General features: G+C 52.7%; 1 protein-coding gene and 1 long non-coding RNA gene across 7 annotated transcripts in view; one reads left to right on the top strand and one right to left on the bottom strand.

Moving 5' to 3' along the window:
* Doc2b (double C2 domain beta) overlaps nucleotides 1-15,367 on the bottom strand; it is a 32,667-nt gene extending 17,300 nt beyond the window's left edge. For 4 of the 5 annotated variants that reach the window (XM_076936287.1, XM_076936290.1, XM_076936288.1 and 1 more), the window contains exons 1-4: nucleotides 14,867-15,367; nucleotides 5,713-5,792; nucleotides 5,113-5,139; nucleotides 955-1,029 (exon numbers count right to left, since the gene is read on the bottom strand). In XM_076936287.1, coding sequence (XP_076792402.1) covers nucleotides 955-1,029; nucleotides 5,113-5,139; nucleotides 5,713-5,792; nucleotides 14,867-15,239 — 555 coding nt within the window. In that variant the 5' untranslated portion in view covers nucleotides 15,240-15,367. The remainder of the gene's footprint in view (nucleotides 1-954; nucleotides 1,030-5,112; nucleotides 5,140-5,712; nucleotides 5,793-14,866) is intronic. The other variant, XM_034505837.2, reaches the window with a different exon arrangement.
* Nucleotides 14,048-18,085, top strand: part of LOC117710706 (uncharacterized) — a 48,766-nt gene continuing 44,728 nt past the window's right edge. The window contains exon 1 of one of the 2 annotated variants that reach the window (XR_013111196.1): nucleotides 14,048-14,362. This is a non-coding gene — a long non-coding RNA (uncharacterized LOC117710706). Of the gene's footprint in view, nucleotides 14,363-15,340; nucleotides 15,465-18,085 lie in introns of those variants that run through there. The other variant, XR_004607080.2, reaches the window with a different exon arrangement.

Below are 18,085 nucleotides of genomic sequence, written 5' to 3'. Positions count from 1 at the left end.
TGGAGGCATGCACATGGCAGCAAAGAGGAACCAGGAGAGACTGGCTCAGCTGGGGAAGGAGAGGGAATGACTGTCCCCAGAATGGACACAATCCTGCTGGCATCTTGACTTCTGGTCCAGTTAGTGTAACCTGCCTAACTGATGACCAGCAGACCAGAGAGGCAATGGGTGTGTTTAAATAAATGGCCAAGCGGTGAGAATTTGTTGAGGTAACCACAGAAAGCTAATGTGAGGAGCATCCTGGCAGCAATAGACTCTGGTGACAACAGCAGGACAGAGGTGGTGGCTATGGGGTGGTCCTGCAGGACAGAGGTGGTGGCTATGCGGTGGTCCTGCAGGACAGAGGTGGTGGCTATGGGGTGGTCCTGCAGGGAATGGGAGGTTGCTATGTGACTAAATCCAATGGTGAAGTTGAAATGTCCAACTTAAGACTTATTAGCCTGAACCAAGACTGCATCCCCAGCCCTCTTCCCCACTGTTACAAGAGAGTTCCATACCAAGACTGTCCATGTCCCCAAGGCCAGTGGCAACTGGACCACTTTCCTGGATCACCTATGTCCCCCTCCTCTTTACTTAGGGTCTTCATTCTGCCTAGAACCTGTGCTTTCCTAGTGAAAGCCTTATGGGTGAAATATTGCCTCTGTGTTGGGTCACCCAGCAGGGGAGCAGGAACAGGGGTTCTGTGGTCAAATAAACCAGGCTAACGCCTCCCACTCAGTCCCCATTATGAAGCTACAGTAGGACACATCAACACACTTTGAAGGCTTTGACAGGTCGTGCAGACAGGCACTATGCACCCCTGCATCCCGGGCTGGCCTCAGGCTAAAATGGCTTCATATAAATATAAACTGGACATTCTCTGGAGCTCACTTAGCAGATAGGTAATGGACTCATGAGGCTCCAGGGAGGCCACAAGTGCCAAGCCAGTGCCATGCCTGGGGCGGAAACCCTCACCTTGCTGGCTCCAGGCAGCAAGTGAAGTTTGACGTAGGGATCAGCCAGTCCATTGTGGTCCATCGGCTTCAGGCCCTGAGTAGAGACCAGAGAGGGTGTGGATTGAGAGAGGAAACAAGAGGCCTGCTGAGTGGGGCCTCCTCTCTGATATTTCCAATCTCTCTGAAGATAGAACCTAACAGTGCTGGGGTAGGCTTCGCTCCCCCACAGTCTGGCCCCCGGGGCGTTTTGCTTCCTACTTTCTTGACAAACTGAACCCAGAAGACACACCTTGCTCTAAACCTGGGGAGGCCTGTCTCTCTCACCACTTTCCAGACACCACTCCTTGTTGGGTCTTCCCTCTCTGACCCCAAGTCTCCATGATTGGCTGCACACTCATCCCTACATTCTTGTGGATGCTGGGAAGGCACTTCATTCCAAGTTCTGGAGGTCAATTGCAACTGCCATTTCCTTCTGCTTTTGCTGGCTGGTGTCCCTAGAAGTCACAGGCTGCCTGCCATGGAGTGTCCTTCCACAAGATGGCACCCCTCGCTAACTGACTTCAGTTTCTTTTGCCAGCCCAGGAATGGACAGCTCAGGGCAAGGGACTTACAAGGGCCTCAGCTAACCTGGGAATTATGTTTACTCCTTTCTGGTTCTGAAGGCCTACGGGGGTTGGGGATAGGGAGGCAAGAGAGATGCACATGACTTACAATCTAGATGCACACATCAGAATGGCTCTGTTCCTGGCAGGTGGCTGTGGTAGTTTGAATATGCTTGGCCCAGAGAGTGGCACTATATGGAGATGTGGCCTTGTTGGAGTGGGTGTGGCCTTGTTGGAGAAACTGTGTCACTGTGGGTGTGGGTTTAAGACCAGTTTTCCCCTAGCTGCCTTCAGAACAAGAGGAGGAACTCTTAGTTCTTCCAGCCCCACATCTGCCTGAACGCTGCCATGCTCCCACCTTGACGATAACGGACTGAACCTCTGAACCTATAAGCCAGCTCCAATTAAATGTTGTCCTTCATAAGAGTTGCCTTGGTCATGGAGTCTGCTCACAACAGTAAAACCCTAAGACCATGCTCCAGATCTTTCTTCCATCTCTATTGGCTTGGAGGAGCTTTTGGGTGCCCCCCCCCATCATTTCTCTTCTGTGTGGCCCCAGGCCTGTGAACTTCCTAGTTAGTGGACCAGATACTTAGCAGTCTCAGCTTTATCACAGGTGAGGAGTTAATCATTCCCACAGTCTGAGTGGGACAGAGCAAAGAGCAATGCACACGCAGGGCGAATGGGTGGGACTCCCTTCCCCTTCCCACCCCTCAGAAGATATCAGAGAAGTAGCTGGGGTTAGGATGGGAAGCTAAGGTAGGCTCAGAGCTGCCGGGGCTTGACCTGGAGGCAGTGTGTGCCTTGGTAATGGTGGCCTTTCACAACTCCCGCCAGCTCCTCATCCCCAGGGAGTAAAGGGGAGTTGCCCTGGGGGACCTGGGGCATCTGGGGCCCAGACTGAGTAGGGGACAACTGAGGGTTCCTGTTTTATTTCTACCTCCGGTACATTTGTTTATCGTGTTTACAACATTTTCATTGGTTTCTCTTTGCCCTTGTAGATCTTTGAGGCAGGAGATTGACCAGAGATAGTACAAGTCCAGCTTCTGAGGCCTGGGGCATCCATAAGGACTGGCTGGGACAGGGGCAGCTGTCATGCTAAGATGGCAGTGAGGCATGCTCTGCCCATTGGCTCCATAGTCTATGGTGTGGTCCCTGCTGTTACCTTTATGCCCATCTACCTAGCAGGTCCCTGGGCACCAGAGCATCACACACTGAGGTAGAAGCAAGCGATGAGTTCAAGCGATGAGCGAGAAGCAAGCGAGGCTGAGTTCATACAGTGACTCCGGCTCAGGCAGCCTCCCTGGCCCTGGTCTGGGGTCTGCCCTGCAGGAGATTATGTGGATACCCCCCAGGACTGGCTGAATCCAGGAGAGGCTGTGTTTGGCCACAGGTAGGAAAGGGTTTGTCTCAGGCAGATCCCATCAGCTTATTGTTTTTCCAAGGGATAAAAGCAGGAGCCATTGTCTCAGAGATGGGCAGGGAGGTGCTGTATAGGGCCATACCATACTACTAGGGTTGAGGGGACAGGAAGGACCTGGCCTATAGAGGATGGACTGCCTCCAAGCCAAGTTCTTCTTGTCCCTGCACTGCCAAGAGGCTACTGTTTGCAAGGTATTAGGGACTGGAACTTTTTGGATAGTCAAAGCTGGGGCTCTTTGTGTTCAGCCTAGAGAGACACCATATGGTGATATGGCCTGATGCACAGCGATAGAAACTGCATGACTTTGTCCCTACAAGGTCCCTGGAGACAGTGGGGAGGGGCAGCTTGGGCCACTGAAGAGAAGCAAGGGGAGATAGGCAGTGTTCTGAGAGCAAGACGTCTCAGTTTGGCAGCTGAGAGGCTCTGGAATGGACAGTGGTGATGTAACATAGTCATTGGAATGGGGCCCAACATTCTGTTGCTAAGTTTCACGTGTGTGATATTTTATCATAGTTAAGAAGTAACTCTAGCCGGGCAGTGGTGGCACATGCCTTTAATCCCAGCACTTGGGAGGCAGAGGCAGGTGGATTTCTGAGTTCAAGGCCAGCCTGGTCTACAGAGTGAGTTCCAGGACAGCCAGCGCTACACAGAGAAACCCTGTTTGAAAAACAAAAACAAAAACAAAACAAAAAAAAGTAACTCTGGTCTCCCAGTGCTGTGACTCTGTTGGAGTTTTCCTGGGCATTGCTTGGAGAGGTGGGCCCTAAGTTTACCTGTGGGTAGATGTGTCCCCTGGCAGTACCCTGCAAGACACACCTGCAGAGTGACCAAGTGACCTGGTTAGTTTTATGTCAACTTGATGCAAGGTGGGGTCATTTTCGAAGAGAAAATGTCCTTCCTAGATTGGTCTATGGACAAGACCATGAAGCATTTTCATGATGTTTGCTGTGGGAAGACCCAGCTCACCATGGGTAATGCTACCCCTAGGATGATGGTCCTGGGCATGTATAAGAAGAAAGCAAGCCATGAGGAACAAGCCAGTAAGCAGCATTCCTTACTGGCCTCTACGTAAGCTTCTGTCTCCAGGTACTTGCCCCGACTTCCCTGGAGGATGAACTACAAGCTGGAAGATAAAATAAGCCCTTTCCTTCCCAAGTAGCTTTTGGTCAGTGTTTTATTCTAGCTACAGAAGATTAACTAAGACACCAAGTCAGAGTGCAGCCTGGGACGTCCATGTCTATGGATTCCCATGAGGCTCTGAGTGTGAACCCTGCTTCAGCTTACACTCTGGGGCTCCCCTCTGGGCCTTAGTATTTCCCAGGCCTGTCCTTCTTTTTGTAGATACTTACAGAGAAGAACAGGACCGCCATGGTTCATAGGCCTCTGGTCCTCACCTCTGTATACACCAGCACCTATATAGATCTGTGCACACAGGCACAGACACAGACACAGACACAGACACACAGACACACACACACACAGAGACACACAGACACAGACACACACAGACACACAGACAGACACACAGACAGACACACAGACAGACAGACAGACAGACACACACACACACACACACACACACACACACACACACACACACACACCTGGAGCAGGGAGAAGGTAGCAGGAACCCTAGACTCTGAGATGGGGGCGGCAGAAGCCAGGTTCTACCAGAGTGATCTGACAGCTGGTCCCCAAGCACAGATAAGCTCTGCTAAGCCAGGAGGAAGGGCAGGATGGGCTCTGCCTGGCCCTGCAGCCTACTTCTCCCTTGCCAGGCTGGGCTCACCAGGTGCTTGGCTCTGTTCCATGGGCTATCACAGCCTAAAAAGGTATCAGAGGGGTGAGCAGGGATGCAGGATGGAGTGGCTGGGCTTTCAAGTACCCAACCTGGGCTCTGAGCCCATGGCAGTTCACATGAGTGACTCAGGTTGGGTAGAGGAAGGCATGAGGTGTCCCTCTAGGCACAGAACTAAGGGCAGCCCCTCAGTGGCAAGGTGGAGCAGAGAGAAGGGCAGAAAGATGCTAGAGGTTGGGGTTGCTGAGTGAGGTCTAGACCAGGCAGCACTTGGAAGCTATTCCATGTGTGCTGGGCTGGCCCAGGCTCTTCCACAGCCCTACAAGGCTCTCTAATGGCCACACGGGCTCTTACCTTTCTGGAAAACATCGGCTTTGGCACCTTTCTCCCAGAGGGAACAGTGTGAAGGGAACAGTAGAGTTGAGACCATGGAACAGACACAGGTTCAATGCAGAGCCACAGAGGAACACAGGGAATAGGGTCTGGCCAGCCTCTCTGGGTCTATAGACGTCCATAGCTCTCCACAGCAAGGCTCAGAGGGCCTCTGGGGCTCGGACCCATCCTGCCTAGAGCCCTAGCTTCTTCAGTGGCACCTGTGGGCTTCCTGCATTGGAATTTCTTAGGGACTCTAGGGAGCCTAGGGGCTGAAACTTTGGAGTATGTAGACCCAAGGACAGTGGGATCCAACCTCCTTCACTCCCCCCACTGCAAGACAGCCCTCCTATCCCCCCGCCCCCTTCCTCAGCAACTCCTCCCAGGCTCTAAAAGCTGCCTGGCTTCCTGTAATCCCACCCTATCCCATTATGAAACTAAATGCTTTACTGGGCAGGGCCAATTTGGGAAGTGGACAGCTGGACTCCATATAGTAGGGACACTAGAGAAGCCTGGACAGAAAGGATAGGCGGGACCCTGCCCACTTCCTGAACCCCGAGCTGTGGCTGGCACAGGGCCTACCTTGGCCTTGCTGATGGTGCAATGCAGTGCGTTGTTCTCCTGGTCATAGAGCAGACTGAAGTCCAGCGTACCCAGGGCAGCTGTGGGAGAATGAGGGGAGCGTCACATGCTGGCCGCATGGGAGCAGCGATACACTTCCCTGTGTGGCTTCCATAGCCACATTATTATTCCTTTACATGTGTTTGTTTGTACATGTGTATGCACATACATGTGCCAGGGCATGCACTGTGGAGGCCAGAGGACCATTTCCAGGAGTCAGCTTTCTCCTTCCACCATGTGGGTTTAGTGTGGAACTTGGCTGCTGAATCATCTCACTGGCCCAACAGTCACACTGCTTTCTCCTCCCTCCCTCCCTCCCCACATTCTCTTTCCTGGAACTCACTCTGTAGACCAGGCTGACCTCGAACTCACAGAGATCAGCCTGCCTCAGCCTCTGAGTACTGGCATTAAAGGCATGAGCCACCACTGCCTCTGTGGTGCATCACATTGTTTTCAAGATTAACAGATTTATTCCGTGGTGTCTGCTTTTAATTCCAGCACTCAAGAGGCAGAGTCAAGTGGAGCCCTGAGAGTTTGAGGCCAACTTGGTCTATAAACTGAGTTCCAGGTTAGCCAGAGCTACAAAGTGAGTTCCTGTCTCAAAAATAAATACATAAAGAGATGAATAAATAAAATTTATTTGGAAGAACCATAGGGCAAATATGTCCATCACAGTCCTCATAATATGTGAACATGGGAGGCTGCAGAGATGGCTTAGTGGTTATGAGCACTGGCTGCTTTTCCAGAGGTCCCAGATTCTATTCTGAGCACCCACATGGTGGCTCACAATTATCTGTAACTCCAGTTCTGGGAATCTGACAGTCTCTTCTGGCTTCTATGGGCACCTGTACCACATGCAGACAAAACACCCATACACATGAAATAAATAAGTAAATAAATAATTTAAAAAGAGAATATGTAAGCACGAATCTGCGGATGAACTGGCTTCTTGGCATGCCCCCAACGGTGCACAGCGACAGTCTCTGCCCCCATGGACACTAGCTGTCCCAGCTTCTGTCTTCAGGCTGCTGCACAAACTAAAATGTAAAATCCCTTTTGCTTCTAAATGACTGGAATTAGCTAGAGCAAGCAAAATATAGTTACAACAAGGCTTAGTGAAGCCACATGGGGATGGCACTAAAGCCATTTTAAATTACACAGATGACTTTCATATGGAGATTAAGGAAGTGGACAGATCCAGAGTGCTGAGGCCCAATGGCGGTTGACTTGGAGTGGAGGCACAAGTTCAAAGTCACCATCACCAGCCAAGATCCACAGATCTTGGAAATAAAGCAAAGATGGTGACAGGGGTGTGGTTCAAGAGCAGATTGATGGCCTAGCCTGTGCTGGGCCTTTGGTTACACATACAGTACTGCAAAATAAAACAAACATCTCAAATTCTACTAAAGACAGAGTAAAAGTCTACGTGTGTTAACAGCATAAACCTTCTTCCCAGGTAACGTGAAGGTTTAAGGGTATAAGAAAAACCACAGGGTAAATGTGCTCACCACAGGCCTTGGGTGTGCTAGTCACTAAATTTTGGACTGGGGATCTAGCTTAGTAGTAGAGGCCCCAGGTTCAATTCCCAGAAAGAAAGGTTACCAATAAAGAATGTTACTGTCTCCAGCTCAGTGACTGGTTCTGTGACAGCTGAACAGCTACAATGTGGCAGCCTCTTTATCTGTCTCTCCCACTGAAACACTCAACACTTGGGGTGATGGATCCTGTCATTACTAATGAGGAGGCTCACAGATTCTGGTTGGATTACCTAAGTCCCATACATGGTAACCTGATCATAACCAGGTAGGTGGCCCAGAAAGGGGCTTTAAAACCTTCCATTGCACTGTCTGTCCTGTCCCATGGCAGGGATATCGTGTACCAGACAGCTTGGGTAGCCTTGCCTCAAGTTCCCCCTGTCCCCTACAGGCAATGACACACAGTGGTATGGGAAGGGAGAGGACAGGCTCTGAGAGGCTGCAGGACCTGACCAGCCTGAGTGGCTGACTGTTGATTGAGTCCCTACGTGACAAGTGACACCACAGCTCCTTAGTCTCCTGGGCCCTTGGAGATTGTAACTGGGCAATGACAAGCCAGCTGGGTCCTCATGCTGCTGCATCCAAGTCTTCAAAGGCATCAGTAAGTCCCAAGGGCCAGGCAGAGGATGCAGCAATAATTGGGTTCAGCTGCCACCTTAGGAACAGTCACTTGCTACAGCTGTGGCCTGCCATGTCCCGAGGGTTCCTAGGAAGAGAGCCAGGGTGTGAGCAAGGGAGACCTCTGAAGTCCCCAGACAGCAAGAGACACATTCTTTAATATCTTAAAAGTCCTGCTCTGCTCCCAACTGCTGGTCAGGTCCCACATTTGTCTGGTAAGCCAAGAGAGCTTCAGGAGGGTCTCTGGGCCTCAGTGTGAATTGGGCTATCAGGGGAGGCATCTTGGAGGAAGCAATGCCTCACATGAGACAGCAGGAATCAACAGATAGTAGTTGGCCAATGGTATGAGAGACTCAGAGAGGACATCATAACTATGGGCGTCTGTGATGGGGGATGATGTCTGAAGGGGTTTTGGGATGAGTGATGGGCTGGGCCGGGCCTCTGTCCTCATTAGGAGGATTCTGCTCTGACAAGCTGTGCCTGCCTTTACTAACAAAGGTAGGATCACATCATAACAGCCTTCTGTGTCTGGAGGGAGTGGGTACATCAAGGGCTGTGCTCTTTGTTCTGAGAGACATGTGAAAATGTGTCGGGTTCCTCCATCCCAATAAAGGGGGGGGTGTTTTTGTCTCTTTCTGCAGGGCAGTTGTAAGTGTGGAGAATGACATCTACTGTTGCACTCCACAGGTTCAAATCCCAGTTCAGCACATTCTTGTTGTGTGACTTCACCTCAGTTTCCCCATCTGCAACCTAGAGATAACTATAACTACATAAGGCTCCTCAGGAAACTACAGGGACAGCAGATACACTTTGATGATGGTTCTTGGGCACTGAGTTTGCCCTTCTAAGGACTTCCTTGAAGGGACTGCCTTAAGCTTGATCACCCTCTTCCTGCCATTGGAAACAGGATATATAAGCAGAGTCATAGTTATGACTACCATGATTCTGCTGTGGGTCACAATTACAGCCAGACAGAAGAGGTGTGAGGTGATTGCTCCATTGGGGGTTCCTCTGAAGCACAAACAAGTGCTTTCTTTCTCCCATGAACCAGGTAATAATACTTGTTAGATCTGTGTTCAGACTAAGTCCATAGGTCTGTAGTGAGCTGCAAGTATCTTCCCCTAGTGAAAAATGCATGCATTAGTGGTGACTACGCTGGGTTCTGTGTTACAGCATCCTCTCCCCCTTCCAACAGGTGTGCAAGTGAGGTTGCTGTGGGTGAGAAGGCTACAGATGAGAATGCTGTGGGAGAGGATGCTGAGGGTGAGGATGCTGCAGGTAAGAATACTGTGAAGTTGCTATAGGAGAGGATGCTGAGGGTGAGGATGCTGCAGGTAAGGATACTGTGAAGTTGCTATAGGAGAGGATGCTGAGGGTGAGGATGCTGCAGGTAAGGATACTGTGAAGTTGCTATAAGAGAGGATGCTGAGGGTGAGGATGCTGCAGGTAAGAATACTGTGAAGTTGCTATAGGAGAGGATGCTGAGGGTGAGGATGCTGCAGGTAAGGATACTGTGAAGTTGCTATAGGAGAGGATGCTGAGGGTGAGGATGCTGCAGGTAAGGATACTGTGAAGTTGCTATAAGAGAGGATGCTGAGGGTGAGGATGCTGCAGGTAAGAATACTGTGAAGTTGCTATAGGAGAGGATGCTGAGGGTGAGGATGCTGTGAGAGGATGCTGTGTTGAAAGAGGATGCTAAGGATGAGGATGCTGAGGGTAAGGATACTGTGGATGAGGATATTGTGAATTAAGATGCTGTGGATGAAGATGCTGTGGGAGAGGATACCGAGGGTGAGGATGCTGCAGGAGAGGATGCTGCGGGCGAGGATGCTGCAGGAGAGAATGCTGCGGGCGAGGATGCTGCGGGCGAGGATGCTAAGCATGAGGATACTGCAAAGCACCATCACCTTAGTATCAACCACCCAGCTGGGCTTCTGCAGCATCATTCTGCAGAGATGATGGCTTTGCATTATAATCAGTTTGCATGATGTCCAGTTCAGGCTACCTGCTCTCTGAAGACCTCACCCTATGAGGGCAGGATGCTGTCTCAGGTACCCAGGGGACCAGCAAGCAGCAGATGGCCAGTGCTCATGGTGGACCCATTCAAATGGCTTTGCAGTACAGTCTCTTTCCAGTAGGAGGGATTTGGTGTGATTTCACATGTAACAGCACACCCTCCATGATGTCTGCTTGTGTCCCAAGCCCAGAGGACGAGACAGGGAACATGAGGGCTGCCTCTTCAAACGCTAACATCTGTTACCACTACCTGGAAAGGAACAGTGTGCCCAATGTGTAGCCAGAAAGAACTGATGAATGTCTAGTACCACCGAAGTCCTAGAAGAAACTCTATATTTTCACTAAAAGCTTGGTCATGGTCACTGTTTGGAGAGATTGCATGTGTGGAGGAGCTGTCTCAAGGAACACATGACCCAGAGTTTGTCATTTCCATTTGTAGAAATGAGGCTCGAGAGGGGAGGTGGCCAAGTGAAGGTGGCCTCGCAGAGCTGGAATTTCTGTCTTAAAGCCTAGTGGCTACTTGAAAGTTTTTCTTCCCCATTTTGGGTAGCTCAAGGCCTGAAGATGCAGCTAGAAAGAAAGGAAGGGAGGAAGAAAAGGAAGGAAGGAAGGAAGGAAGGAAGGAAGGAAGGAAGGAAGGAAGAAATAAAGAGGAGGAAGAAAAGGAGGAGGAGGGAGATGAGGATGAGTAGGAGGGGGCTGGGGACAAAGCTCAGCTGTAGAGCCCTTACCTCATGTGACCAGGCCCCTGGGTTTGAGCCTCAGCACTGGGGCAGGGATGGGGACACACCACTAATCTGAGGGCCTGAGCAGAGTGGCAGTGGCAATGGTGGTGGCAATAGCAGGGCCCAAAGGACAAGAGAGCATGCCTCTCTGTGAGCCCCAGGATCTCAAGGGCCTTGCCCTTAGAGCCACTCAGATCACGGGCCCTGATGAAAGTTTACATCTTTGGAAAAATAATGAAGGTTGGTCACTAATGGGCCTCTGAGAGTTGTCACCGACTTGGCTGATAATTATAGCGCTTTAATGGGGCTAAATCAGAGAGAATCAAGCACAAGCCCCTGTTGCTTCCTCCAAGGCTGAGCGTTCCCCAACAGGGCCAGTGCAGACAGGCGGCTGGCGGTGACCTTGGGCTGCACTTGAACTTGCTTGACCCGTCCGCCCTGGGAGTCAGAAATCCATCCTTTTTGTTTTGTATTTGGAAGAAAAATGTCAGCCTCTAAAACGGTTTCCCCGGAGCTGATGAGATGGCTCAGTGGGTAAAGGTGCTTGCTTTGCAAGCCTGGTGACCTGAGTTCAATCCCTGGGATGCACATAAAAGAGGAGGGAGAGAACTGACTCCACAGCATTGACCTCTGACCTCCACACGGGTGCTGTGGCACACGTGCACCCCTTCACACATACACAATAAAAGATACAATAAATTTTTTTCTTAAATTGGCAAGAATGTATAGAAAATTATCATGCCCTACTTGAAAGCACTTCATAAGTGGGGAAACTGAGGCACTGAACTAGGTAGCCACTGTGGGGGAGGATGCTGAGGAATGAGGGATAATTCTCTACTTGGCAGAGTCTAGAGGCAGAGCTTAGGCTCCTTTATTCCCCTACTTCAAGTCGTTCAAAAATCCATCGCATTGAGACATCCTCGGTTTGGCATTTACACCTTTCTATATATATGATCACTTTGACCTCATCAGCCCCTCCCCTTTGCCTCAGACACGTGGTTCTACAGACCCCACTGGTCTGTGCTTTTGACATTTCTATTCCTTTGCTGCCCCCTTCACTCTGCTAGCCTTCTTTCCCCTTCCCCTGCCTCAGAGCTGAGGCCTCTGTGGATGTCTGCCTCCCCATCGCTCATGCTGGTCCTCTTGTTGGGTTTCTGTGAGTGTCCTAAGATCAGAGACTGTGGTCCAGCCCATGCTTGGGTCTCTGTGCCCCTGTACCATGCTCTGACACACAGTTGGCATTATACAGTTGACTATGAAAGAATATGATGGAGGCCCAAAGGCATTCTGGGTGAAGAAAGAGTCACATACATCAATAACTAGGATCTGCCGTGCCGGGGAGAACCTTCTAGGAAGATCCCACAATGGTTCACCCCTGTTCCAGACTTCCATGGGCTCCCGTCCTGACCTAGCTGAGTGAGTCATTTGGGAACATGGACACGTGATGTACTTCTAGCCAATGAGACAAAAGGACAAGTCTCCTGGGAACTTCTAAGAGAGATTTTCTGGATCTTAGACATGAGAATAGAAAGTATTTTTTTTTTAATCAAATCTAAGAACATAATATATATATATGTGATGCCTGGACCCACAGCAGCCACCTTGGATCATGAGGGTCCCGCTTAGCTGATGGAGTCTGAGACCATCTCTGTGACTACGTTTTGCATCTGATGTTCCTCATCCATATGCCCTTGGGAATAGAGAACCTGCCCTGGTTTTCAGCCCAAGAGGGAAAGAGCTGGCTGAGAGGAAGGACTGACAGAAGCCTCATCGCCAGGGATGCTGGAGGGCTGCTCCAGTTTACCATGGTGTCTGCAGCAGGACCTTTGCGGCTCTGCTGGCGTGAGCTGCTTTGAATTGATTTCATGGTACTTGCAGTCCAAAGCCTCTTAGTCATTACAGCTTCGGGGTCTGCGTTCCTTCTGCACATGGGGAGCAGGTAGCTTGGGATACCTGGGAGCTGGGGCCTAGGGTGGTGCTGTGTCTTCTTCACTGGCCTCCTAAGCTCAGCACACACACACACACACACACACGCACACTCACACTCATGTGCCCATACTTGTATACTTTGAGGTGGCCAGCAAGGGAGGGGCTTTAGAGAGGAGAACAAAGCTAAGCAAACAGGCTGTTTTTGCGCCTCTGTTTGGACAGCAGAGCAGCCGCCCTCATTTCTTTTTGTCCGAACAGATAATCCGATAATTAGAGCAGCAAATGGCATAACCCTGGCTAAAGCCGTAATGAACCGTCTGGCTTGAATCACTTAGGCTCATTCTGAGAGATCTGGTTGTCAGGGCTCCGAGGGTGCACAGCCTCGGGTACCAGGTACAGGGTGGTCCTGCTCTGGGTCTCCTCACCTGTGAGAGCCACAGTCCTGGTGCTCTCAGCCTTAATGAGATGCTCAGCTTCATACCCACTTTCTTAGCTCTGCGAGCTCCAGGCCTCTTCTCCACACTTTGTATTAAAGCCATCTGGGTGTGGCCAGACCCCAGTTTCAGTTGAGAAAGCTGTATCTAGGACCCAACTCATGTGAGCCTGTCCCTAGTGAGGACACCTGTGGCCTGAGCCCAGAGACTCAGCATGGTTCCCTTTGCCCGCTCCCAGCTGCTGAAAGAGTGTTCTGAAAACACCAGACAGACAGGAGGTGGGGCTTCTGGCCTGTTTTATTCTTTCTGGTGGGTTTCAGGATAGCCAAAATGACTAGGTTTCTTCCCTCTTGGCCTTATGTCATCCTTTGAGCTGCTACGACACCTGGAGGGTGGCCTGTGGCTCAGGCACAATCTTTGTGCTCCTGCTCACTCCCTTGACTGCAGACAGAATGCTGGAAATGGGAGCTGCTTCCTAGTTTTTCTTCCCAGGATGGCTCTGGATCCCCCAAGGGGGCTAACTGTGGTCCTACTTAGAGCCTCCCTAGAGGGCAGCCAGCCTGGATCCTTGCACAGAGTGCCAGGAATTGGGCAGAAAGTAAATCCAGGGTGCAGCTCTGCAGACTTTAATAAATTCAGCCCACCTAGTTTCCCTCAGCCTGCAGGACAGCAGAAGGTAAGGCCTGCTCCCCAGCCTTTACACTTGGGAGTAGGGCCTCGATATGCCCTGAGTTAGAGGGTCCAGGTCTAGAATACACACAAAAGGCAGTGTTCCCGGCCCAGGCTTGATGCACCTCTCTTGCTGGGCTCCCTGAAGTGAACCGCGGAGTCTGTTCCCAGGGTGACACCGTGAACTCCCATCCTCAGCGTGCAGAGGCACTTGTTATGCTGGGGACGAGCCAGTCCCTAGCCCAGAGGCCCTAGGGAACACCCAGACAAGGCATAACTACCCAAATGTTGCACGGAGGAGGGGCTGCTTTTGCCCTGGGGAAGCTGGTATGGGATCCTCCAATCCCACGGTCCCATGGCACCCATGACTAGGTTTTGAGGATGGCCCTGTTCTTTTCTAAATGAAGCAGGGTGACAGCTGGGCTGGGGCCCTTCTATGTAGTCTCCCTCAGCCGCAGCCCCAGCCCCCAGCAAATTCATGGGACAAACGATGACTTCTTCCCTCGTTGGCTTTCTGGATGGTCCTTGGTGGGCCGGGTCAGACACCCTCAGGGACCATACAAGACACCAGGAGAGGTCCTGGCCTGGTTCGGGAGACCCTGGTGTCTGTTGTCTCCCTGGGGTTGAGTCCGAGAGGAGGGGGCGCGGCTGGGTACCCTCCTGACCAGAGAAGCCGGCGTAACAGGTGGGCGAAGGTCCGCGGCCCGAGCCATCGGGGTCCGCAGATGCGGGAGGAGGAATCACCAAGGTTTTTCCAAAGGACAAGCGGCTCCGCCGTCCTGGTCCTTGGCCCGCGCACTAGCGGAGCCGCGGCGCGGTGCGTGCCGCCGGGCCCGCCTAGGCTACCGCAGGGTCCCTAGCTCTCCGGGTGGCCACCCCGGGACAGCCCGCACAGGGCTCTGGGGCCGGGAGATACCGTGCGGCCCGCAGCAACTGGTGTCTCTCTGGGGCGCAGCTCCGCCCTTCCCGGGAACAAAAGCCGCCGCCCGCGCTGAAGATCTCGGCACGCGGGCCGAGAAGGGGTGCGGGGCGCGCCCCGGGGAGCGGAGGCCTGGAAACGGGGCGCCCCCAGAGGACGCCCCCAAACTTCCCAGCTCTCGCGTGCGGGTGTACGGGGCGGCGGCGGCGCTTGCCCTGCGGGGACCCGGGTGCGGGGAGGGGGCGCGCGGCCGGCGACTGGGAAACTTACTGCAGTCGTCTGACTCGTAGCCGTCGGCGTCCGGCTCCTCCTCGGGGGGCTTGGCGGGCGGCCTCGCGGGGCTGGGGCCGGGGCTCGGGCCTGGGCTGGCACCGTAGGCTCCGAAGAGCTGGTCCACATCTTCGTCGTCGTCGCGGGCGCCGTCGGAGGGGCTGCGGGGGCCGGCGCTGGCTGCGGGCGAGCGCGCGGGGGCGTCCGGGGGCGCGAGGGCGCGGGGCGCGGCGGTTGGGGGGAGGCCCCGCGGGAAGCGGGGGAAGTAATCGGAGATCTGCTTGATAGGCCGGATGGGCCCGGGACACACGTCGATGGCCATATGCTCCTGGATGCTGATGGTCGCCTTCTCCCCGCGCCGCCGGAGGGTCATGCAGGCAGCGCCGCGGTGCGCGGCCCGGCCCGGCCCGGTGTGACCCTGGCCCGGGGGCAAGTCAGCGGGTCCCGCGGGGCGCCGAGGGGGCTGCGGGCATCGCCGGCTTGGCCCCCGGACGGCCCTGACGCGGCTGCTGCCTGCTCGGCGGCGGCCGGTGCAAGTGAGTGCGGGGCCGGCAGCAGGGGGCGGGCCCAGCCCGCGTCACCCGGCAGCAACCAAGCGGTGAGTGTGCGGGCTGCGCGCGCGGGCGGGCGGGCTGGCGGGCACGGAGAGAGCGAGGGAGCGAGCGAGCCAGGAGAGCAACCACTTCCTCGCGCTCACACGGCGCGCTCACACACGCGGGAGACGCGCAGGGCCACTCGCAGCCTTCCCTCACCTAGGTTCCCAGTCTGGGCCCTGCGTGCCCACTCATCCCGCGCCATGTGCCAGCCCATGAGGGGCTGCATTCACTCTCGTGGGACAGGCGCAGGTGTGTGGGGCATTGCAAACACACACACACACACACACACACACACACACACACACACACACACGTATAGAGACACTCAGTGGAAAAGATCACCCATTCCCGGGGTTCAGGCTATAGACACATGCAGTGGTAGATGCTGGGACACGGTATGCCTCCCCAGCATGCACATACACACAAGAAACACATGCTCTTAAGGTTGTCCGGGGCACAGTCTTCCGTGCTGGGCTCAACTAACAGAACCTATAGCCATAGAAGCCATTTGGGGATGTGGGAATGAACTCCTCAAAAACCCCCTCCCTTGTAGACCACAGGATTACTCTCCCAGGGAACAGGCTGTTTACATCCTAGCAGGACAAGTGTACCCTGGGCTGTCCCAGGACACTGCTGGGACAGTCTGCTCACTTCTTCTCAGGTCACATGCAAACAGGAGTGTCTATGACTTGGGCCAGGCTCCTCACTCAGTCTCTGAGTGGCTTGTAAGACCCAGAAGGACAGGCTGCGTGAGGACTTGGACCGGGGCATGATCAGGATGGACAGAGGGAAGCAGGCCAGGGCAGAGATCTCCTGGGGTGATGATTGAGTTTGGGTGTAAAGGCAAGGTGCTGCCTGGAGGACACTTGTGCCTCCCGTGGTGGCCAGGCAACTAAACAAATCCCTGCAGCCTTTCTGGGAACAGCTGTGCTGGGAACAGGCTGCTGCTTGTACAGGTGCGGCTCTAGTAAGCCCTGGCCTGGCGTGGATGGAATCCTGTTTACTCTGGTTTCCACTGACTCGTGGGAGAGGCTTATTTATCACGTTTGGCTGTGTCCCTCTTTTGTCAAGGTTCTCAACCTGTGGAACGTGACCCCTTGGCGGACCCTTTTCACGGGTCAATTTCGACCATGGTAAAACACAGATATTTACATGGTAATTTATGTAAGTAGGAAACTTACACTTATGAAGTAGCAATGAAGATAATTTTACGGTGGGGGTCACCACAACATGAGGAACTGTATTGAAGGGTCGCAGCATTAGGAAGGTTGAAAACCATTGTTCTCTATTGAGTCTAACAGGAGAGTGTCAACCACTAGCCATATGCAAGGCGAGGACTGGAGCTAGGAGAGGAGAGGGCCTCCCCTATTGCTTAGTTGCATCATTCAGGTGGGGTCATTTGAACCCCCGAGTCTCAGTTTCCTCATCTGTGAAATGGGACTAATTCTGATTTCCCAGCAGTGTGGTGAGGCCCTACATTAGCTTTGAAGATGACAAAATGACAGGCATGAGGGACTTCACAGGGATGGATTTGTTTTCTTCCTTTCTGTAAGAGACTAGACTCACTGGTAAAAAATGGAGAATTATGTGGTTTCTTTCCTCTCTTTTTGGTTTTCCTGTTTTCTTTGTGGAACTGGGAACTGAACCTGGACTCTCACACACACATTAGGCATGCTGTAACCACTGAGCTCGACACCCCAGCCCTTTGTAGCTTTTATTCTGAGAAAGGATTTTGCTGAGTTGCCAGGAGACCCTGAACTCATTCTGAGGTTGATCTTGAATTTGTATCTAGTCCTCTTTATATTTTTTATTTTGAGACAAGGTCTCACTAATTTGCTCATGCTGGTCTTGGACTTACCCTAATCCAGGCTGACCTTCAACCTCTGACCCCTCTGCTTCTACCTCTTGAGGACTGGATTACATCTGCTCCCATGGGCCTTGCTTTCATGCTTGAGTGATCATGCCTATTTTTGGAAACCATGTCCTCCTCTGCCAATCACACCCCAGCCATCATTTTGCCTATTCTTTTACTGCCCAGCATGGAGCTGGAGATGTTCCCATTTTGCAGCTCAGGAAATTGAGGCCCAGGCACAGAGAATAGATCAGGGTGACTGTTGGTTGCTGAGAACTGCAATGAAGACCTAACAGAGAGCTGGTTATGGTGGCAAATTCTAGCACTCAGGAAACAACAGCAGAAGGATTGCCACATGTCTGAGGATAGCCTGGCCTACGAAGTGAGTTCTAGACCAACCAGAGCTATACAGCAAGATCCCTTTTCAAACAATAACTCCCCACAACCCATGTTTTCGTCCTCCCTTCCCTTGCCTCTCCTTCCTCACCCCTACAGAGCTGAAGTGACTCAAAGTGGAGCTGGCTGCCCAGGTAAAGCCTTGTTCTCTGGGATCCCCATGAGGCTTCTTGGATGGGGACAGCCAGATGGAGTAGGGGTGGGGGCTGAGGGGCCAAGCTTCAGGGATTACAGGGGAATGAGCTGGCCTGGCAGTCTGGGTGCTGGGGGAGCCCACTCAGTCTTCTTGAGAGTCTGAGTCTAAGGAGAGAGGTACCTGGTCTCAGCAGGCTGTCATAGGACTGAAGGGGCTTAGACCTTACACAGACACATATA

This window comes from Arvicanthis niloticus, chromosome 6, assembly GCF_011762505.2.
Source record: "Arvicanthis niloticus isolate mArvNil1 chromosome 6, mArvNil1.pat.X, whole genome shotgun sequence".
NCBI lineage: Eukaryota > Metazoa > Chordata > Mammalia > Rodentia > Muridae > Arvicanthis > Arvicanthis niloticus.
This window is presented reverse-complemented; position numbering and strand designations above follow the sequence as displayed.